This window comes from Doryrhamphus excisus, linkage group LG5 (genome assembly GCF_037039965.1).
Source record: "Doryrhamphus excisus strain RoL-2023G ecotype Guam linkage group LG5, RoL_Dexc_Guam_v1.1, whole genome shotgun sequence".
In the NCBI taxonomy this organism is placed as follows: domain Eukaryota; kingdom Metazoa; phylum Chordata; class Actinopteri; order Syngnathiformes; family Syngnathidae; genus Doryrhamphus; species Doryrhamphus excisus.
This window is the reverse complement of record NC_136361.1, coordinates 20,556,204-20,576,855: the sequence shown is the minus strand read 5'-3', so window position 1 is coordinate 20,576,855 and position 20,652 is coordinate 20,556,204. Positions and strand designations below refer to the sequence as shown.

General features: G+C 42.4%; 2 protein-coding genes across 3 annotated transcripts; both read left to right on the top strand.

Moving 5' to 3' along the window:
* Window positions 1–348: 348 nt before the first annotated feature.
* coq3 (coenzyme Q3 methyltransferase) lies at window positions 349–4,835 on the top strand. The gene is made up of 6 exons (XM_058053575.2): window positions 349–647; window positions 1,156–1,293; window positions 2,068–2,167; window positions 3,151–3,417; window positions 3,572–3,731; window positions 4,149–4,835. The coding sequence occupies exons 1-6, from the start codon at window positions 493–495 to the stop codon at window positions 4,319–4,321; spliced, it is 993 nt and encodes a 330-aa protein (XP_057909558.2). The 5' UTR covers window positions 349–492; the 3' UTR covers window positions 4,322–4,835.
* Window positions 4,836–5,002: 167 nt separating this feature from the next.
* On the top strand, window positions 5,003–14,898 carry faxcb (failed axon connections homolog, metaxin like GST domain containing b). Of its 2 annotated transcripts, XM_058053577.2 has the most exons (7): window positions 5,003–5,301; window positions 6,496–6,617; window positions 7,861–7,996; window positions 8,078–8,274; window positions 11,096–11,313; window positions 11,878–11,994; window positions 12,488–14,898. In XM_058053577.2, the coding sequence occupies exons 1-7, from the start codon at window positions 5,266–5,268 to the stop codon at window positions 12,808–12,810; spliced, it is 1,149 nt and encodes a 382-aa protein (XP_057909560.2). In that variant the 5' UTR covers window positions 5,003–5,265; the 3' UTR covers window positions 12,811–14,898. The 2 variants fall into 2 exon arrangements, with proteins under 2 accessions (XP_057909560.2, XP_057909559.2); XM_058053576.2 differs by lacking the exon at window positions 5,003–5,301 and having other exon boundaries at window positions 5,513–6,617.
* The last annotated feature ends 5,754 nt before the right edge of the window (window positions 14,899–20,652 follow it).

The following is a 20,652-nucleotide window of genomic DNA, read 5'->3' as shown; positions in this document are numbered from 1 at the left end:
TGATACCCTTTAAGGAGGAAGTCAGTATAATAGCACTTAGTGTGTTCAAGTGTGTTCAATCACACCATCATACCCATTAATACAATACAGCTCGTGAAATGCTAAATTATATTCCACTAGAAGATGTGACAGTACCAATAATGGCAGCATAAATATACTTTGCGTGAAAAGCAAAGTTGAAAATATACGAATGTGACACCAGCCCCTTATAATCACAATAGTACCATTGCGGACAGTTCATGCTTATAGTTTGTATATTTGCTGTTCAACTGTACGGTGTTTTGTCCCTTCTGGCTTACCGTATATAGAATTCCAAGATGGCGATTGAAGTACGCATGCGCAGTATGTGCTGTTGGCAGATATATTGGTTTCCAGAGGAACTTTAGTACGCAAGGTTTCTGGTCGAGCAATTATGAACTCAGCACAGTGGGACTTGAATGTCAAGTGCTGTTTCTGTATATAACATTAGAATGTTCTCGAACTAGTTTGGCCATGTTAGGGCTGTACAGCCGCAGGTCAGCGTCCTTGCGCCGTGCCGTCCAGAGTACCGTGGGCAGGAATGGATTCAGTTGCACGGCGGTTTGTAAACAGCGGACACCGTGGCTCCGGAGGTGTACGGAGGAGCTGACACGGCAATGTCAAAGCAGGTACTTGTTTTACATGTGGATTTTTATTGTTTTTAAAACACACAGTAATGCTAGGTAGAGCCACTTCAAAGTCATATTTATTGTGTATTGTTTAGTCAGGGGTATTATCTTGAACCGGTATATGTTATGTCATCAAAGTAGGCTTAACGCTAATTATTTTGTTTGTGATACAGTGGGAAAAATAAGTATTGAATCCCTTTCTGTTTTGGTAGGTTTGCTGCCTTATAATGTCTATATGTACAATATCAACAGTACACAACTTCTATGATGTTTATTGTAATTGGCAGAGACAAAATGTAAAAAAAAATAGAAGTTTGTAATTTATAACTGTTAAAATCTAAAAAAATGGGGCATTTTCATTTATTAATTAGAGTATGTGCACAATGATTTTGTTGTTTATAATTTTAAGTTATTGTATATGTGTACAAATTAGATACTAATGCTGCAACAGAGTGTTAAATGCTGCTAAGGGGGTTTAAATGTGTCCCATGTCTGTCTCCCTCCATAGTACTAGATCAGTCCATCAAGCTTCAGTGGACCATGAAGAACTGAAAAGGTTCCAGACACTGGCCAGCAAATGGTGGGATGAAAATGGCGAATTCAAAGCCCTTCATGCCATGAATGACCTGAGAGTGCCTTTTATAAGGTATGTGTTTGTACAGATTATAATACTTAATAATGTATTTTGTATTGTAGATGTATTAGTTGTCCAAACAACCTGGGGGCCATCTGTTTTTGTGTTATTTTGGAGCCAAGAGAGAGCCAAGGCCTGTACCCAAATAAGTGAAATTGAAGGTGACAGGATTCCACCAAACATCAGCACATTTCCGGCCAACAGCGTTTGAGTCACCACAGGATTGCATATGTGTGCATGTTTTTTTGATTGATAAGATCTGCTGTTGGGGCCAGACATAATTATTACTTGATCCATGCGGCAGAGAGTCCATAGCTACCCACCACCCCACCCCCCATTGTGGTCCTATTGCTGCTGTTGATGTGAGCTCATGGTGACAGTATGACAGATCCAATGCCAGTGTGCCTATGTCTTGAGTGTGGCTGATTTGCCTGATGTGTCTCGAGCCTCGGGGCGTGTCTGAATGAGACGTAGCCTTCTTTCTACTGTTGCTGCTGGACTGTCACCTTGTGAGATACTTACTGTGATACAGACTGTGATGCGCTTTATGCAGCCGTAGTACATTCCTCTATAATAATGCAGGTTAATAGAATAGTGAAGAGGAAAAGGTCTCTATGAACCACATTTGCTGGAATCTGTGGTGCAATCCCTGTGTACTCGTGATGCCATTTGACTGTTTTGTTTGTTTGACTATTTCCTTAATTAATCAGTAATTATCATTTTTAAACAGAATTTTTTTTAATTCACTGAATTAATGATGTCAAATGTATTTGTTTTTCTGATCAGGGATAATCTGCTGAATGTCCACAAAACGCATCATCCCGGGAGACCACTTGCAGGACTGCATATACTGGATGTTGGCTGCGGGGGCGGCCTGCTCACTGAGGTAATATATGTTGGTGTGTACAAAATACTGAAAACAACAAAAAAGGACAAGCAGACAGAAGTGTACAAAGTTCCCTCACCCTCCTCCGACACAATTGGTCTTTCAGCAATTGTTTAAATGACCACCGTTCACATCAGATTGTCTTCCCGGCAAAAAAAAAATTCTCATGCTGTCACAGCGTGAGAATTTGCCTTCAGTGCACCCCCATGCCAGTTGTACATTGCAACGTCCGACCACTTCACAGTCATTGAGTCATTGTTGACTTGACTGGTCTCGGTTTGGTGGAGCGGACAGTTGGTCGTTTACAGTTGTTTATGTGTTTGTTAGCGTTGTTGGCTGCTCCACCAGGACCGAGCGCCTGTCTCAGCTTTCATTTACACTGAGGACATACCAGCCTCGATTTGTGATTGGGGAAGACAAAATCGGGTCCTGTATTTACCGCCGCTCACACTGGCTGTCATTTACATGGCCGACACAGGAGGAACCCACAGAGTCTGTCAGTGGGGGAACGTGTCCGTGGAGGTTTTTGTCACTGTAAGTCTTCCATCAGAGAGGATCAGCTTTAGGAGAGAGACGCCGGCCTTGGGCAAGCTAGTGCAGCTATGCGCACTGGGCTGCATGTTTAGCTTTAGTCCACAAGGGGGCACTACTGTGTAATTTCAATAACTCCACTGCAGTTGGTGTACTTGTACAGTTACATGTAAAAAAAGAATCTCATGAAAAAGTATTTAAAGTGTATTTTTTCACTCAAGCTGTATTATCTGCTACATTATTATTATTTTTCAGGGAATCAAATGCTCATCCCTGAAGCACAATCAATCCATTTCAGCACAGACGTTGGTCACCTCCAATTTGCTTCTATTTGGAACCAATTTAATTACTGGAGACATTACAGTAGTCCAGGGTTATATACAAACATATGCAAACTATTGCAAACTAACATCTCTCTTTGTTACATTACACCTCCCCCACTCCAACGCCAGCCCCTGGGTCGCCTGGGAGCCAGTATGTTGGGTATAGACCCCGTGGCAGACAGCATCAGCATGGCACAGCTGCATTCGTCGAATGACCCCGATCTTGGTGAGCGGGTCAGGTATCGAGCATGCACCCTGGAGGAGCTGTCGGCAGATGTGGCTGGAGACGAGGAGGGAGGCCGAGCCGGTCTCTTCCATGCCGTTGTAGCGTCCGAGGTGGTGGAACATCTGGCCGACCTGGAAACGTTCATCCTCTGCTGCCGTCACGTACTGAAGGTGTGTGTTTTCTTCCAGCTGCTCCCTCGTGTCGGATAGTGTCCGCCCCTTCATATGAGACACATATGGTGTGCTATTGGCTATTTTAACACTGATGCAAATACAGAAAATATTTCACCGCTGCTATCAAAACTGTTCATGTTGTCCCATTCAGCCAGGCGGCTCGCTCTTCATCACCACCATTAATAAAACCAACCTATCCTACGCTTTGGGCATCGTCGTAGCTGAGCAGCTGTTGCACATCGTTCCCAGTGGGACACACGACTGGGACAAGTTTATCAGCCCCGTGGAACTGGAGCGCCATCTAGAGTCCAGTAAGTTTCCATTTTTATGCCATCATTCACCTACACAGCAAATGATAGCTAAATGTATGTTTTACCATAGTGTAGACTTTTATTATCAGTTGTTAATGCAGCGTTGACTACAGGAGCTATCAACTGCTTGTTAAATTAAATGCTATAATTATCAGACCTCAAACTGTGTTTAGAACTCAAGTGACTTCTATCTGGGGGATACTCAAGTCATTAAAAAGCCAAAGAATAAGCAAAACGCACAATGATTGCTTATGTGCTGATGTCCTACAAGGCCGAAACACCAACATATTGCTCATCTTTACTCCAATTTTACTCATATTTTCCCTACTGTTGCATATCCCCTACATATAAACATATTTACACTAACTTTCTGCCGTTGACTGACTTTCACCCACATCTCCCATCGTCTCCAATCAGATGGTTTCTCAGTGCAGTGCGTCCAAGGGATGTTCTATAATCCAGCATCAGGAGCCTGGAGCTGGGCTAACAGCACAGCTATCAACTACGCCTTGCACGCTATCAAAGTGGCTGACGACCCTCAGTCCGACCCCCAACCGGACAACCAGGACCACTCCCAAGCCACACAGTAAACTCCATACATGGACATTGGTCAAGAAAACAAAGAGCCCTTATGTACAAGTGTCTTAGGTCGTACTCACACTAGGCCGTTCATACTCTGCTGGACCTTGAGCATTTGTGCTGGTGGCCATTTTTCTTTGTTTCATAACAATTTCCTTGACTTTGCTGCAGCTCATGAATTATTTCCATGAAGATCCATCACGTAGTCAAGACAGTATAGTGGCAGGTGAGTGTCTTTTGGATTATTTCCATTTTATTATATCATTCATCCATAATAATAATATAATGAATACTCATTTATTAATTTAATCAATTAGTTTTGGTTATTATTATGAATGTGCCAGTACAGTCATTCTATGACTGGCTAAAGAAAGAAGATGCGTAATTTATTATGATGTGCATACAAGCGGTAAGTGGGTTTCCATCTCTGCATACTGCTGACCATATATCTTGGGAAGCAAGAGGGGGGGGCAGTCACATCTTCAGGGAGTGGAAAGCATTTCATGTTTCACTGTTATGTAATAAGAATAAAGGCAGCGGCATGGATTAAATCATGTTTTGTCTGCTGTCTGAATACTTAGGCTGCAAGGGGATTCGTGTATATTTTGCAGGAATCCCATCTCGTACAAAGCGAGCTAATGAGTGAATCATTTAAACCGTATAGTGCGTATTGCTAACGAATGTAATCCTGCGTGGGGTTTTACTCCCACGCTTCGTCTGCTTAGTGCTCATGCGCGCTCACCCAATGCGCGGGAGCGAGCGTGTAAGTTGCAGAAGTCAAGTCTGTGGGTACATTCACACATCATCCTGCTGCTTTTCTAATCAGTCATCTTATCGATCTGGAGACTTCCAAGCCTGTTAATCCACCCGGATGTTGGAGGGACCTTGAGCACATTTTCCATTTGATGTTGATCGCAGTCATCTGTAGGCATGCAGCCAGGAACACACCAGCAACATGAATTACCTTTTGCACTTCCGGTGCTGCTCCACAGTGAGTACACACACAAACTACTTGATACAAAGTGGCGATATGTCATCACAATTATTACATTATTACATACACTTAGTGTTTTGTTTGCAGTACAGGTTTCAGTATTCGAGTAATGTTGACTATGAGCATCGGTGAGATGTCCTCCATGTTGGCTGTTGTGTGTTCTTTATACATCATGTGTGGAACCATCACTGGTTCCACTGGGATGAGGTTAGGGGCTCTTCAGGGCGGGGTGGCTCCTCCACTGGCGCTGACAATAGGCCGATTGTGCTAAGTTAGCACTATTTAGTCCGCTGGGACCGGATCTTAAAGCTAGTCTGCTTAGAAAATAAGAGAAGCTTAACCTTCCATGAGTACTATAAAAGTTAGTATTTTGTATATACTATTTAAATTCACTGAACAGTACGTGTTCACTTGCTCAATACAAAGAGATGCATTAAAAATGACCCATATAAAAAATGAACATTCATCTATTTTCTATATTGCTTGTCTTCACAAGGACTGCTGGAAAATAATGCACAGTTTTAGAGTATTAACAATATATGTATATATCATTATGGTCCAGTACAGAGTGTATGCTGGGATAAGCTCCAGCATACCCGCGACAGTAGTGAGAATAAGCGGCAATAAGTGGCATAGAACATGGATGGATATCATTATGGTTACCTTTTGTGATGCTACATAATTAAACTTTTTTAGCTAGGTGAAAGACAACACAATCAAAACACAGTAAAGTTAACGTCATTAAAAGTAAACCGAGCCTCTGCATCTTTATAAACATGACAAATGTTGGGATTTACTTTGAAAAGCAGGATCCGGAAGTGAGGCTGTCGCTTTCAGTAACTTGACTATTATAAAAGCCCAAAGGAAAGTGAACTGGGAGCTGAGCATCATCATCCTGGGCAAGGGGAGCCAAGATGTTTACTCTTTCTAGTTTTATGGACCAACATTAACCTCTCCAGCCGCCATGTCGTAGACCAGGCAGGCGCATACATGAAGCCTTCCTGGAAGCCGAGGACCGAGGAAGTGAGGGGGCTGTGACCGAGTAAGGGGAGGATGTACTGGGCTGCTGGCTTCGCCTCTTCCCGGCCGTGTGTGGTAGATCTCGGGCGGAATCACAGCCTCCCCCTCGGGCTGTGTGTGTCCGAGCAGCACCAGTCGTTGTATGGATATATTATCGCCTTCCCTTTGCAGGACTACGGAGGCATCATGACGGCTTTGGCGTCAGACTCCTGGTGGAAGAAGACCCTCTACATCACCGGAGGGGCCCTCCTTGCTGCTGCAGCCTACATACTACACGAGCTGCTCGCCATCAGGTAGGCTCGGTCTGTTAACAATTGCTTTTGCCACCTCCCACATCCACAAGGGCACTTTGTTGTCTTGTTGTAATAACAAAGAACTCCACGCACACGCTTTCATCTTCGGTTTCTTCCTTCCAAGGGCACGACTCACTGAGCGAGGAAAAAATATATTTAAATAAAAGTCGAGTCACGTTTCCGCTCGTGTGCCGGCTCTCGTGCCCGCCCCGTCGGCACCTGAGCGTGATTAAACCGAAGCACTCCTCCGGCGCTGCGGAGTCACGCCGACCTTTAATGAACCCTGCTACTGTTCACATGTATCCCTGTAGATGTTTAATTAGACGTGATGCCAACAGATTAATGGACTATAGTTAGGCCAGTGTTGAGTAAATACATCCTGTAAACACACTCCCTCCATGATAATCGGTGTAACCTTGCATGTCGTGCACGAGCGCTGCTGCAGCATCACGTGCGCCCTACTGAAGCTGGAGGCAGCCTACCAGCATCATCTGTTTCTGGCATGTGATGTCATGTTTGTGTAGAGGAGCTGTTTTTTTTTTCATCTACTCTCCTTGTATGGCCATCGTTGTCCTGCACCCTGGACTGGTGGCCAGCCAATCACAGGGCTCATATAGACAAACAACCATTCACACTCACATTCATACCTATGGACAATTTGGAGTCGCCAATTAACCTAGCATGTTTTTGGAATGTGGGAGGAAACCGGAGTACTTGGAGAAAACCCACGAGAAACGGGGGTGGAATTGAACCCTGGTCGCCTAGCTGTGAGGTATGCGTGCTAACCACCGTGCAGCCAAGAAAAAGATTCGTGTCAACATTTCAGATTTTCACTGTGCCTTTTTGCTCTATTTTTCATCATGCCCCCCCCATACTATACAAAGTATATACTCTGATATAGTTTTTTGTATATACTACAGTATATACAAAAAAACTATATCAACACAGATGCATCAGCACCACACACAAGTGGACAGTGGACAAATACTTTAGAGTAGTCAGTGTACAGCTTGTGTAGCGGTATGGATTGACTCAATGCTAAGCCATTTTTATCTAAATAGCTGACAACGTTCCATCCAAGTTCAATTTCCATCATATTGTAGCAGTGGAAGATATAATCAATGGGTTGCAGATCCAGTAAGTCACAGTACTTTTGTGAGATACTGCATAATTGATAGTATACTATGACTTTATGAGACAAGATGACTTTTAAGGGATTTCTTTGTTCCCTGTATGCGTGCAGGAAGGAGCAGGAGCTGGACTCTAAAGATGCCATCATCCTCCATCAGTTCTCCAGGCCAAAGAACGGCGTTCCCAGCCTCTCACCTTTCTGCCTCAAAATAGAGACTTATTTAAGAATGGTGGACTTGCCCTACCAGGTGAGTGTTGGTTACTAGGTGTGTTTTTTTCTGTTATTACAAAATATCCTGATATTTTGATATGATTCTGTGTGTCCATAGAACTATTTTGATGGGAAGCTATCCCCTCAGGGCAAGATGCCGTGGCTTGAGTATAACTATGAGCAGGTCTCAGGGTCAGAGTTCATTGTAGACTTCCTGGAAGAGAGGCTGGGCGTCAACCTCAATCACAACCTCACGCCGGAGGAGAGAGCTGTGTCACGAGCTGTCACCAAAATGGTGGAAGAACATCTCTACTGGTAAGTTGCATGTTTGCATGAAATGCTGCAGCTTCGGGGGATGGGATTCTGTAGTCATAACCAAAATAGAAAGGGGTTTGATTGCAAGAGTGCTGCAGCTATGAATCAAACAGGGGGCACTCTAGCATAAGTCAAGTCCCTTAACAGTTTCCAGCAGGAAGATGCTTTGACGATACTGTATGTCTGTAATTGTTTCATGCAAATAACTTATTTATTTTTTAAAAATGGTGGAGATTTTGAGAGCAACACAAAAGACTGTGTCAGTCATTATTGTGGTGATTCACTCGACCTTGCTTGGGTGGGAACTCTTTTTCCACCTCACTCAAGCCGAGAGTGTTTTCCATTACTAAATTGCCACTGTGACAAACACACTCACACGCCGCTTTGAGTATAATTTTACCATGAATTCCTATAAGCTCATCATGGCGATTCTCATACGTAGCATTACATCTACAGACGTTAAGTGATGTATCCCACACTGTGGACCTTCTCACTCGTCTTGTGTTTGCTGTCCCCTGTGCCATGTGTGGGCTTGGCTGGACACCTTGTTGAATTATTTATCTCAGGGAAGGGCAGTATATTGTCTTGTTGTAAGCTGCAAGCCAGCAATCGACCAGGAATCGGAGACTGCGATGCGTCATGCAAAATTTTGTAGTACATATTTAAATTGAAATTGAAATCGATATTAGCATGGGGCATAACTCATTAAAAGTGTTGATCTTTTGGCTAATTTACAGTATCTCACACAAATGAGTGGAATACTATAGAACAGGGGTGGGCAAACTATGGCCCGGGGGGCACATGCGGCCCACCAAGCATTTGAATCTGACCCGCCAGTTGCTTTCTAAGTATTCATTGATTCATTTTCTACTGCTTATTCCTCACGAGGGTCGCGGTGGTGCTGGAGCCTATCCCAGCTGTCTTTGAGCGAGAGGCGGGGTACACCCTGGACTGGTGGCCAGCCAATCACAGGGCTCATATAGACAAACAACCATTCACACTCACATTCATACCTATGGACAATTTGGAGTCGCCGGTTAACCTAGCATGTTTTTGGAATGTGGGAGGAAACCGGAGTACCCGGAGAAAACCCACGCATGCACGGGGAGAACATGCAAACTCCAGAGATGGCCAAGGGTGGAATTGAATCCTGGTCTCCTAGCTGTGAGGTCTGCGCGCTAACCACTCGACCGCCGTGCCGCCTTTCTAAGTATTTCAACTTTTAACATACAAACTGGCAACATGGCTTGCAAGTCGGATGTCTTATTTAGTAAAAAAACAACAACAAAACTGTAAAATTAAATGACATAGTTTGATGACATAGTTTGATGTGGACAATTCTAATAACTCAATACGGCCCACAAGTCAAAATATAAGATAATAAGATAAGATATGCCTTTATTCGTCCCTGAGTGGGGAAATTAGCCCATATTTATTTGCCCACCCCTGCTATAGAATATGAATATACTGTACGAAGACTAGTTTAGACTTTCAGCAGGTCTTAAGGAAATAGTCCCTAATCTGTATTTTCAAAGAGGCTGCGTGAGGTGAAGTGTAAGTGTGTAAGGTTCTCAGAGCTTAATCTCGTTAGTGTCTGCACGCACAATAAGATGGCCAGGACACGAAATACGCCAACATTAGATACAGTTCCAGTCCCAAATGTGAAAACCATTAACCTGACTTAAGCAGATTAATGAGGTTACGTCAGGTGTGGTGACCATGTGTTGTTTGTCTTATCGAATCTGGAGTTGTCACACAAGCACGCAGCCGAATAAACATAAGGAGAATTAGAGAGGGATTGCGAGGCTCTTAGTCAGGCTTGTTTGCAAACATGCACACATAGTCCATCTATCTTCCGTTATGACGAGACTCTACTTTGTCTACTTCCTATCAGGCCTCTGATCGGAACAGATTTGAGTTTCAAATAAGCGACACGTCATTCACCTTCTCACCTTCTTCACCGGGACAGGGAGGGGGTAAAGTTATGGGCTGCTGCTGACTCATTTCCTGTCATAGTTGTTGGTAAATGGGGGAGGGACAACTCATGTAGTAATACACGCTAAACCAGGGGTGCGCAAACGATGGCCCGGGGGCCACAATCGGCCCAACAAGCATTTGAATCCGGCCCGTCGGTTGCTTTCAAGTATTCAACTTTTAACATACAAGCTGGTAACATGACTTTCAGGTCGGATGTCTTATTCAGTAAAAAAATATTAAAAAAAATATAAAAATATTTTGAAAAATATATATTAAAAATATATAAAAATATGACACTTTTACAGATAAAATAGTTAGTTATTTTAGCTATTATTAGCTAGTTATTATAGCTAATTTTGTTAACTCAACACGGCCCACAAGTCAAAAGGTTTGCCCACCCCTGCGCTAAACATTTACCTGTACTGATGAAGGCTAACACAGCATGCTAACACTCTTATTTCATTGTGGATATTAAGCTAACAGGTTAATTTCCATGAGACACAGACTAGCTAGGCTAAGGGTGAGCAATGGGAAGGTCTTTCTAGTTGTGTGAAAGGTTAGCAGTACATGAATGAATGAATGAATGAACTCTTGATACAAATGTACATTGTAGTCTTCAGTGTTTTTTCTCCTAAACTCCACTGGAGGGCGCCAAAGAGCTGCATTGAAGGGTCAGAATGTGACAAGAAAAAGAAAGATGCATGGGAGCTGAATTATTTATCCCTGCAAAGAGAAACAATGTTTTTTTTGCCAAATGAACAACAACACAATAAAGTAAAGATAAATCTAAAACTAGGCCGAGTGTGTATTGATTTTTGCATTGTGTCTATTGTGTTTCTTCCAGGACTATCGCCTATTGTCAGTGGGTGGACAACCTTGAGGAAACCCAGAAGCTCCTGGCCATGAGCGGCCCATTTAGCAACACACTGAAGTGGCTGCTGAGCCACCTGAACGGTAGCATGGTACGCAGAGAGATGTATGGGCACGGCATCGGGCGCTTCTCCAAGGAAGAAGTGTACGCCTTGATGGAGAAGGACATGAGGACACTGGCCACACTGCTGGGTAAGAGGGACTTCTATTCCATCTCTATTTTGGGAATACCTTTTAGTAAAAAAAAAAGGACAAAATAATCATATAAATTCAAAGAGGACCTATTATGCAGCTATACAACATAACCTGCACAGAAAGCGTTCTAGATCTTCCAGAATCTGCACCTATTCGAGCTGCATTTCCTTGTATCAAGCGTTCCTGATGACTTCTGTTCTACTGTTGAACCCCACTTTCTTTTTTTCTTAGTATAGGAGTTAGTATAGGAGGATAATAAATAAAAAAAAAAAAATGGTTAGGCGCTACTGCTAGCTTGTGAGCTATTGGCTGGAGACTCCTAGTTCCGCATTTATTGGGAGTGTAAATTTGGTCATAAAATGTTTTTTCACGGGACTACTCGTGTTCGGCGTAGATCCACCGATTTGTGGTGGAACATATTAGCAACTCTAGACAGTGAGCTTGTAATTGGCATACATGCAGATAAGACGCTCCTTGCATGCACACTATATATTGCTACACAGACAACCCCTTACTTACACTCCATTATTTCTTACTCTTATTATGTCTTTATTTCTTTAGGGGATAAAAAATACTTTATGGGCTCCAAGATATCAACATTAGATGCAACAGTGTTTGGACATCTCGCCCAGGCCATGTGGACGCTGCCTGGTACTCGACCAGAGCAACTCATTAAAGGTTTGTGCAATATAATATAGTAAAATAGTGTCAATCTTATATGACATATGACATAATGGTTGCCATAATATAGGCTGTGATCGCTGCAACAACAGGCTTTTATTGCAGGTGTGAATTATTACACAACAGGCACAATAATCCATTTTAAAGATCCCTAATAAAACTCGGGCTACTTTTGCTGCAGTAACTCATACCAAGCTAAAACTCCACTCTGAGCCCGCGACGTCACTTCCTGTCGGACACCGCTCCGCCCCCACCATATATATGTCTTAAATTGCTTATTTACTCTTATATACACGTGTAAAGGTGACTGTAGGGGTGCTATTTTTTGGCTAGAGGGCTCTAATAATGTTAAACAGGTTTTCTATGATCTAACTACAAAAATATTCAATTAATAAATGAGCAATCAGGTCTGAAACCAATAATCAGTGATAAACGAGGGATTACATTTTTCACAACACAGCTCGAACATTGACCCTTTCTGTTCTCACAGGAGAACTGATCAACTTGGCAATGTTCTGTGAGCGGATGCGAAGGAAGTTCTGGCCCGAGTGGTTCGTGGAGGTGGAGGACCTTTACTATGACGGGGACAGCGAGAGCAGCGGCGGAACCCAGTCTCCGACAGGACTACTGGACTTTGGGCTTTTCTCCAGGACTGACACGCTTGACGACAGCGACGGCAGCAGCCATTCGGCCGGACACGCCCACACACACACCCCTAACTCTGACCACTCGCTGTTTGACTCTGATGTGGGCACAGGGTCGGACAATGAGATTCAGCTGAAGGAAGACGCGATTCCTGATCTGGAGGTTTGACCTCATGACCGATGACGGCTACAATTATGGAGGCCGAGCGAGGACCAAGAACATCGCTGTTCCGACTCCGAGTCTCCAGCACCCAAAAGGCGGACTGTGTGGGTATGTTATGCACAGCATCAGAGCTGAATCTTAACTTTTACATTTTATGGTCCAGCTTGTTCTCTCCCGAAATGTCACAAGTGTCAACGTGGCAGTTTCTCTTTGCCTTATTTGTCTGGTCCTGTCATACGGAACATGAGGTGTGAAATTATAGCAGGAAGTAAACATCTCATGGAGGTGCACCGAGTCCCTGCTGGGAATAATCACCATTTTGCCATTTGTCTTAAAGCTGAAAGTCATTGAAACATTAATTTACATTTATAGATCACATTCTTTATGGGAAGACGACATATCAAATTAATACGCGAGTCTCCACCAAACATCAATCAGGAGTGGACTTTGTTTATTTTATATTTAATCATCAGTCCAATGGGTCATTACATAATGTAGAAACATTTAAGGTTGTAATTAAAGCAAATCACCAGTAGATGGAGTAAGCATCCTGTCAGCAAGGATGATCTTTGGTTGCATCAGCAGCAACTAATCCATGCTTATTACTGAGATCAAACCATCAGTAAAATTTAGTGCTTGTTTTTTTTTCCATTATTATTCTGTGAGTTTTAGTTCACCGGTGCCGCTTTATTTATTTTTTTATGAAAGATTTTTAATTTTATTTTTTTAAATTTGCTGTATTGATTACAATCGCTGAAGGGAAAATTCAGTTATTATTAATGATCTTACTTGTTAAATACATATATTTTTTTATTAGTCTTTTATGTATTATTGCTCTGGAAGGAGACATTATTTTGCACTAGTGGAAATTTATTTTCACGTTATTATTTTTGACGTAAGAACTGCGTAAGAAGAAATGATTTGGTTCAAAAAGGGGGGGGGGTGTAGTATTTGTGTTGTGAGGGACTACTAAAACCTGCTTGATGTGGATGTGGGTGTTATTGATGTGTGAATGAAATTTGATGAAAATTGGACACAAACGTAAAAAAACCCCACAATATTACAAAAAGGGGGGATGTATTTAAAATAAATGTTTTTTTGTATATATATATTTAAACCCTGCAAATATTAACTTGCATTGCAATATGACTATTTGCACGATTTTGGCTATTATCACTGGATCTCATAAATTATGCATCGCTATAATATCAGACTGACTGACTGGCTCGGAGTAATCATATTGTTCTTTATTGCCTCAGTGAGGTACATAAAAAGTCCAGTTTCAGTATACAATAAATATTAATAGAAGGCAAAAAAATATTTTTGCTAGCCTGATTTAAAAATAAAAAGTTCAATGATTTTTTTGTTTAATTTTTCAGTGCTATTATCCTAATTAATTGGTGTCAATCTAATTTCATATTCTCCTCACAGTAATGGCACCCCCCCCAAATCCCACCATTTTGTATGTTTACATAGGTGCAAATGTGATGGACAAGGAATATAGTAAACGGATGGACGCAGGTAACCCAAGCATTTTAGCATCATAACAACAACTTGTGTTTTTTGTGACCCAGTTCGTCATCCCATCACTTTCAGCTGAACACAATATAGGATCTATGGCAGCTTCCTGCTAAACACGCTAGTGTACTTTGATGTAAACGACACATACACTGTGTCCCTCAGGAGTCACTTCATGGAGTTCATGATAAAACTACGTTTTATGCAGTTTTAGAATTGATTTAATGTTGACCTCAGTTGGGTTGAAGGTCATCTCTAAACCTGGACACACAGAACCAAAGCTTTGTGCATGGCTACAAACTATCTGAGAGGTCCTGTTGAAGAATGAATGAAGGCTGAAGTAAACAACTTCCATCATGTTGTCCTCCATGATGTCCCCCAAAACCGAGTACCGGTACACACGTCTCAAACCATGTCAAAGCATCTCTGCTGAGGCCGTGTAAATATTGTACGTGTGACAAAGTGTACCATATCATACTGTATGTAGAGCAGACCGATCACACTATCTGTGAATGTGTAGTCGAAAACTGGCTTGACTCGTTTCAATAAAGAAAAGCGGAGACCGTTTTAAATTGATGACATTCTATTGTGTTTGGGAATTGATGTGTTTTAGCGTTTACATTTACAGTGGCTGATAATTACATAAAAGTCCATATAACTGGTGTCCGAACATTTCCCATGCGAGGGCCCCATTTGGAAAGCAACCTGTGTAGATACGCTCACAGGGTAAAAAAAAAATAAAAATGTATAAATGCCATAGTAGTTGGAATAATTTTTGAATTTATATATACATAAAAATTCAAAAATGTATTCAATTTTTTAAATGTATTTATATAAATTTTATATATATTATTATATTGTATTATATATAAATAATATTATTATTTATATACATTTTTGAATTTATATATATATATATAAATTCAAAAATTAATTAATTTTTTGGAATTCATATATATATATATATATAAATTCAAACATGAATTCCAACTATATTATGACATTTTTTCTGTTATAACTTTCTGTATTTCATAAATAAATAAATAAATAAATATTTGATAAATATATATAAATAAATAATATATATATATGCTAAATAAAATACCTTTATATAACTATGATGGTCATGTAAATATTTGATATATTTTATTATTTATTTTTATTTATTTTAATATATATATTATTTGATATATATAAATAAATAATATATATACATATATACTATATGCTATATAAAATACCTTTCTATAACTATGACAGGCATGGCTAATATAAATTAGTGAATTAAATACATTAAATTAATAAATTTGAATCCAATTTTTGTAATGCTACATAAATACTTTTTATATACTTTTCCATTGTACGAATTTTAATATAATTATATGAAAGGCGATGTTTTGGCGTCTCCTGGAGGTCTAATGAGCTGGCCGGCTTTGCCCCGTGTGTGTATTTTGTCAGAGAATCCAACATATGTCATCCGTCTGTCTGTCTGGATCTATGGCTGGAAGACAAACTGTTGAACGGCGTCAACAAGGGAAAAAAGTTGGATGCAAAGAAGAGTTGAAAGGGTGAGGAGAAGCAGGTGGTGGTGACAAGAAACCAGGTGAAGGGGGGCCAGACCTGAGGCATGAAGTCACGGAGGAGAAGGACAACAACAGAAGGACTTCTGAGAGGCTTGGACTGACACGGGAGCGGCTGAGGAGAAGAGGTAAAAAGGGAACACAAGAGGAGGAGGAGACGGTTGCGGGCAGGCGGCCCACAAGGAGAAAACAAGGGCCACGGATCAGGAACCAAGCTCCCGGGGGGGACGGAGCAGGTGTGAGCTGCGAGCGAGGCCTTTGGGCCTGAAGGGGCTGCCAGAGCTTAAAACAATCTGCACAGCTCCTTTTTTAATTTGGCTTTGTGAGGAGCCCACCCTCCACCCTCCACGCTATCGCCCCTCTCTGTCTCCGTGCTTAACAGATCAGCGAGCCACAAAGAGAGGTAAACACAAAGCTAAATTAAACCCAGGAACTCCCCTGGTACTGCAAAACAAATTAGAGCAAACAAATTACGCAGAGTCAACACACAAACTGTGGAGCATCTGTGGCTCTGTGGACGACTGGTGCCGCCGTTGCCACCAGCTCCACACCTACGACGCCATGCCTGCGTTTATTACTCACGTCATGAATAACCAATTAGCTCTTAGTTCCTTATCGATCTTAACACAAGAACCTGGCCTCAACCCCCGACTCACTCGCTACTTACATGCTCACCTCATATTGAATTTATTTCAAAAACACAATATTCTGCTTCCTGAGGCGGCACGGTGGATGAGTGGTTAGCGCACAGACCTCACAGCTAGGAGGACCAGGGTTTGATTCCACCCTCCGCTACTCCGGTTTCCTCCCACATTCCCACAAAAACATGTTAGGTTAATTGGCGACTCCCAATTGTCCATAGGTATGAATGTGAGTGTGAATGGTTGTTTGTCTATATGTGCCCTGTGATTGGCTGGTGACCAGTCCAGGGTGTACCCCGCCTCTCGCCCGAAGACAGCTGGGATAAGCTCCGGCACCCCCCGCGACCCTCATGAGGAAAAAGCGGTGGAAAATGAATGAATGAATATGCTGCTTCCTGGGCGGCACGGTGGTCGAGTGGTTAGCACACAGACCTCACAGCTAGGAGGACCAGGGTTCAATTCCACCCTCGGCCATCTCTGTGTGGAGTTTGCATGTTCTCCCCGTGCACGCGTGGGTTTTCTCCGGGTACTCCGGTTTCCTCCCACATTCCAAAAACATGCTAGGTTAATTGGCGACTCCAAATTGTCCATAGGTATGAATGTGAGTGTGAATGGTTGTTTGTCTATATATGCCCTGTGATTGGCTGGCCACCAGTCCAGGGTGTACCCCGCTGGGATAGGCTCCAGCACCTTTCCGTGACCCAAGTGAGGAAAAAGCGGTGGAAAATGAATGAATGAATGAATATTCTGCTTCCTGGGCGGCACGGCGGTCAAGTGGTGGACCTCACAGCTAGGAGACCAGGGTTCGATTCCACCCTCGGCCATCTCTGTGTGGAGTTTTCTCCGGGTACTCCGGTTTCCTCCCACATTCCAAAAACATGCTAGGTTAATTAGCGACTCCAAATTGTCCATAGGTATGAATGTGAGTGTGAATGGTTGTTTGTCTATATGTGCCCTGTGATTGGCTGGTGACCAGTCCAGCGTGTACCCCGCTGGGATAGGCTCCAGCACCTTTCCGCGACCCACGTGAGGAAAAAGCGGTGGAAAATGAATGAATGAATGAATATTCTGCTTCCTGGGCGGCACGGCGGTCAAGTGGTGGACCTCACAGCTAGGAGACCAGGGTTCGATTCCACCCTCGGCCATCTCTGTGTGGAGTTTTCTCCGGGTACTCCGGTTTCCTCCCACATTCCAAAAACATGCTAGGTTAATTAGCGACTCCAAATTGTCCATAGGTATGAATGTGAGTGTGAATGGTTGTTTGTCTATATGTGCCCTGTGATTGGCTGTCCACCAGTCCAGGGTGTACCCCGCTGGTATAATATTGTGCTTCCTTCTCATATTGAGCTAAGCATCTCCCAGTCTTAGTTTTTCGTTTGTGCTTCTCTGTGTTTGTCTTTCAGCTCCCACGGGCCCCTTTGGCCCTCTGGCTGTGGCTCCGGCCTGTCCATCTGCCTCCCACTGTCTGAGTCTGGTGGGAAGGGGTCCACGGAAGACCCCTTCACCCCTCTCAAACCCCCCCGATCCCACACAACAGCCTCAGCAGCCCCCGGGCCAGCTGCTTGCTTGCCAGAATGTGCACATCGCTGCCAGGTGCGCCCCAGCACGCGCGGTCGGAGAACACAAACACAACCACAATAGCAACACATATGCTGGGTAAGCTGCTTTACAAATGGAGGCCCCCGCAACACACATGGCGGTACGGGTCAACCGAATCAAAGTAAAAAAAAAAAAAGTCACACACACACACATTCTTGACAGTGGCCAACGCTTTAATATGTAGGCTCAGGTGCTTCCCGCAGCCGAACGTAATGGTCTCAGCTCACAGGGGCGGGACACCAACAGGTGGCGCTGTTTTCTTAGCTAATTGCAGCTTTATTTATTCATTGGCATGAGGCAGCTTCCAGATGACTTTGGCTGGCCTGTTCGTTTTCAAGACAAGAGCCAGGCTTTGTGTGTGTGGAGTGGGGTGTGTGGAGTGGGGGGGTGGGGGGTATTTAAACTAATGTTAAATAATCTTGGCCTTGACCCATTTCCAAGGATAAAATGGTAGTAAAGTACAAAATATAAGGCATTCAAAAGATGCATGGAGACGTAATGTGTAGTATTTTACACTGGCCACATGGTGTCAGTAATGTTACATTAATCAGACAATCACCTAATGCTAATGTGTCATTGTGTTGTAATTTATATATATAATGTATAAATATATATATATAGATAGATAGACTTTCTTTATTGTCATTGCACAATAACACAGCAGTGAAATTGCCAAGGAAATGTTGTTGCCTGGCTCCCGTATAATAATAAATAATAAATAATAATGTGGAGAATAAATAGATGGGGCTAGCCATAAAAGAAAATATATATAATGTGTTATCTTATTTATGTCTTTTAAACTGATGTTAAATAATCTTGACCTTGGCCCATTTCCAAACTTAAAATGGCTATATGAAGTAAAGTACAAAATATAAGGCATTCAAAAGATGCATGGAGACGTGATGTGTAGTAATCTACACTGGCCACACGGTGTCAGTAATGTTACATTAATCAGACAACCACCCAATGCTAATGTTCATTCCTTCATTCATTCATTTTCTACCGCTTATCCTCACAAGCGTTGCGGGGTGGGCTGGAGCCTATCCCAACTGTCTTCGGGCAAAAGGCGGGGTACACCCTGGACTGGTGGCCAGCCAATCACAGGGCACATATAGACAAACAACCATTCACACTCACATTCATACCTATGGACAATTTGGAGTCGCAAATTAACCTAGCATGTTTTTGGAATGTGGGAGGAAACCGGAACATGCCGAGGGTGGAATTGCTAGCTGTGAGGTCTGCACGCTAACCACATAACCACTGTGCAGCCCCAATGCTAATGTGTTATATCTTATTTATGTCTTATAATGTCTTATGCGTGAGTGTGAATGGTTGTTTGTCTATATGTGCCCTGTGATTGGCTGGCGACCAGTCCGGGGTGTACCGATGACAGCTGGGATAGGCTCCAGCCCCCCTGCAACCCTTGTGAAAATGAATGAATGAATTGTCTTATGTCCAGTGTATTGGGTAATATGGGTGTAAAGGTGACTCTACGGGTTGTTTTTCCATGTCTAGAAGACTAATAATACCAAAACACGCATTTGGAAGGTCGTTAGCAGCCCATGGGTATGAATGTGAGTGTGAATGGATGTATGATGTACCAAAGAAACCACATTCAGGCGGGTTTAAGATAGAATAATAATTATTAGAATGTGTGCTTTGCTTTGCGGGGTCATGATGAATCAATTTGAGGGTCATGGTCTTAGCATCATTAAGTCTTTATTAACATAGTGAAAGGGATAGTTTGGATCTTTGGCATGAAGTTGCATGACATCCCCGTCAGCAGTGCTGTACATCAACTGTAGCGATCATGGTAGCATCCATTGCCATGCAACCCACAGGGCTTGGGTCTGCAGTAAATCATTGTCCAGCACATTTTCTGCCAATAGCTCAACTGAGTTGACACTTATTGTAGAGTGTGAACAATGGAGATATAACTTGCTAATTAGTGATCCTCAGGGGTGTTGTTTTTTTTTCATTTTTTTTTAATTTCTTGCTAACAGACTGAGCCAGGCGAGCTGTTTCCTGTCATTATACGCTGTGAATGCTCTCGCTACATATTTATCAACATGATGTTCCTGGTCCAGCTCCCAGCAGGGAAGGAGACAAGTTCATGCACCAAGAGCTGAGCCTTTGCCTGTCAAGTGAGCAAAGTGATTGTGAATAAATCATGAAGTTAACATTCACTGCTTGTCGATGATGCACAAATGGACTTTGGAAGAAACTTTTAGGGAGTCAGAGGCTTTGAATCGAGTCGAATATACGCCTTTGGATTGTAATATCTTTATCAGACGCACCTGTGTACGGTCATACCTCACCACTTGGTGCTTTGTATTTGACAGGTTTTTTTTATTGTGACTGGGAACCACTCAAGTTACAGTAGTACCTTATTATTTATTATATTATATTATATTATATTATATTATATTATATTATATTATATTATATTATATTATATTTATTTATTTATTTATTTATTTATTTATTTATTTATTTATTTATTTATT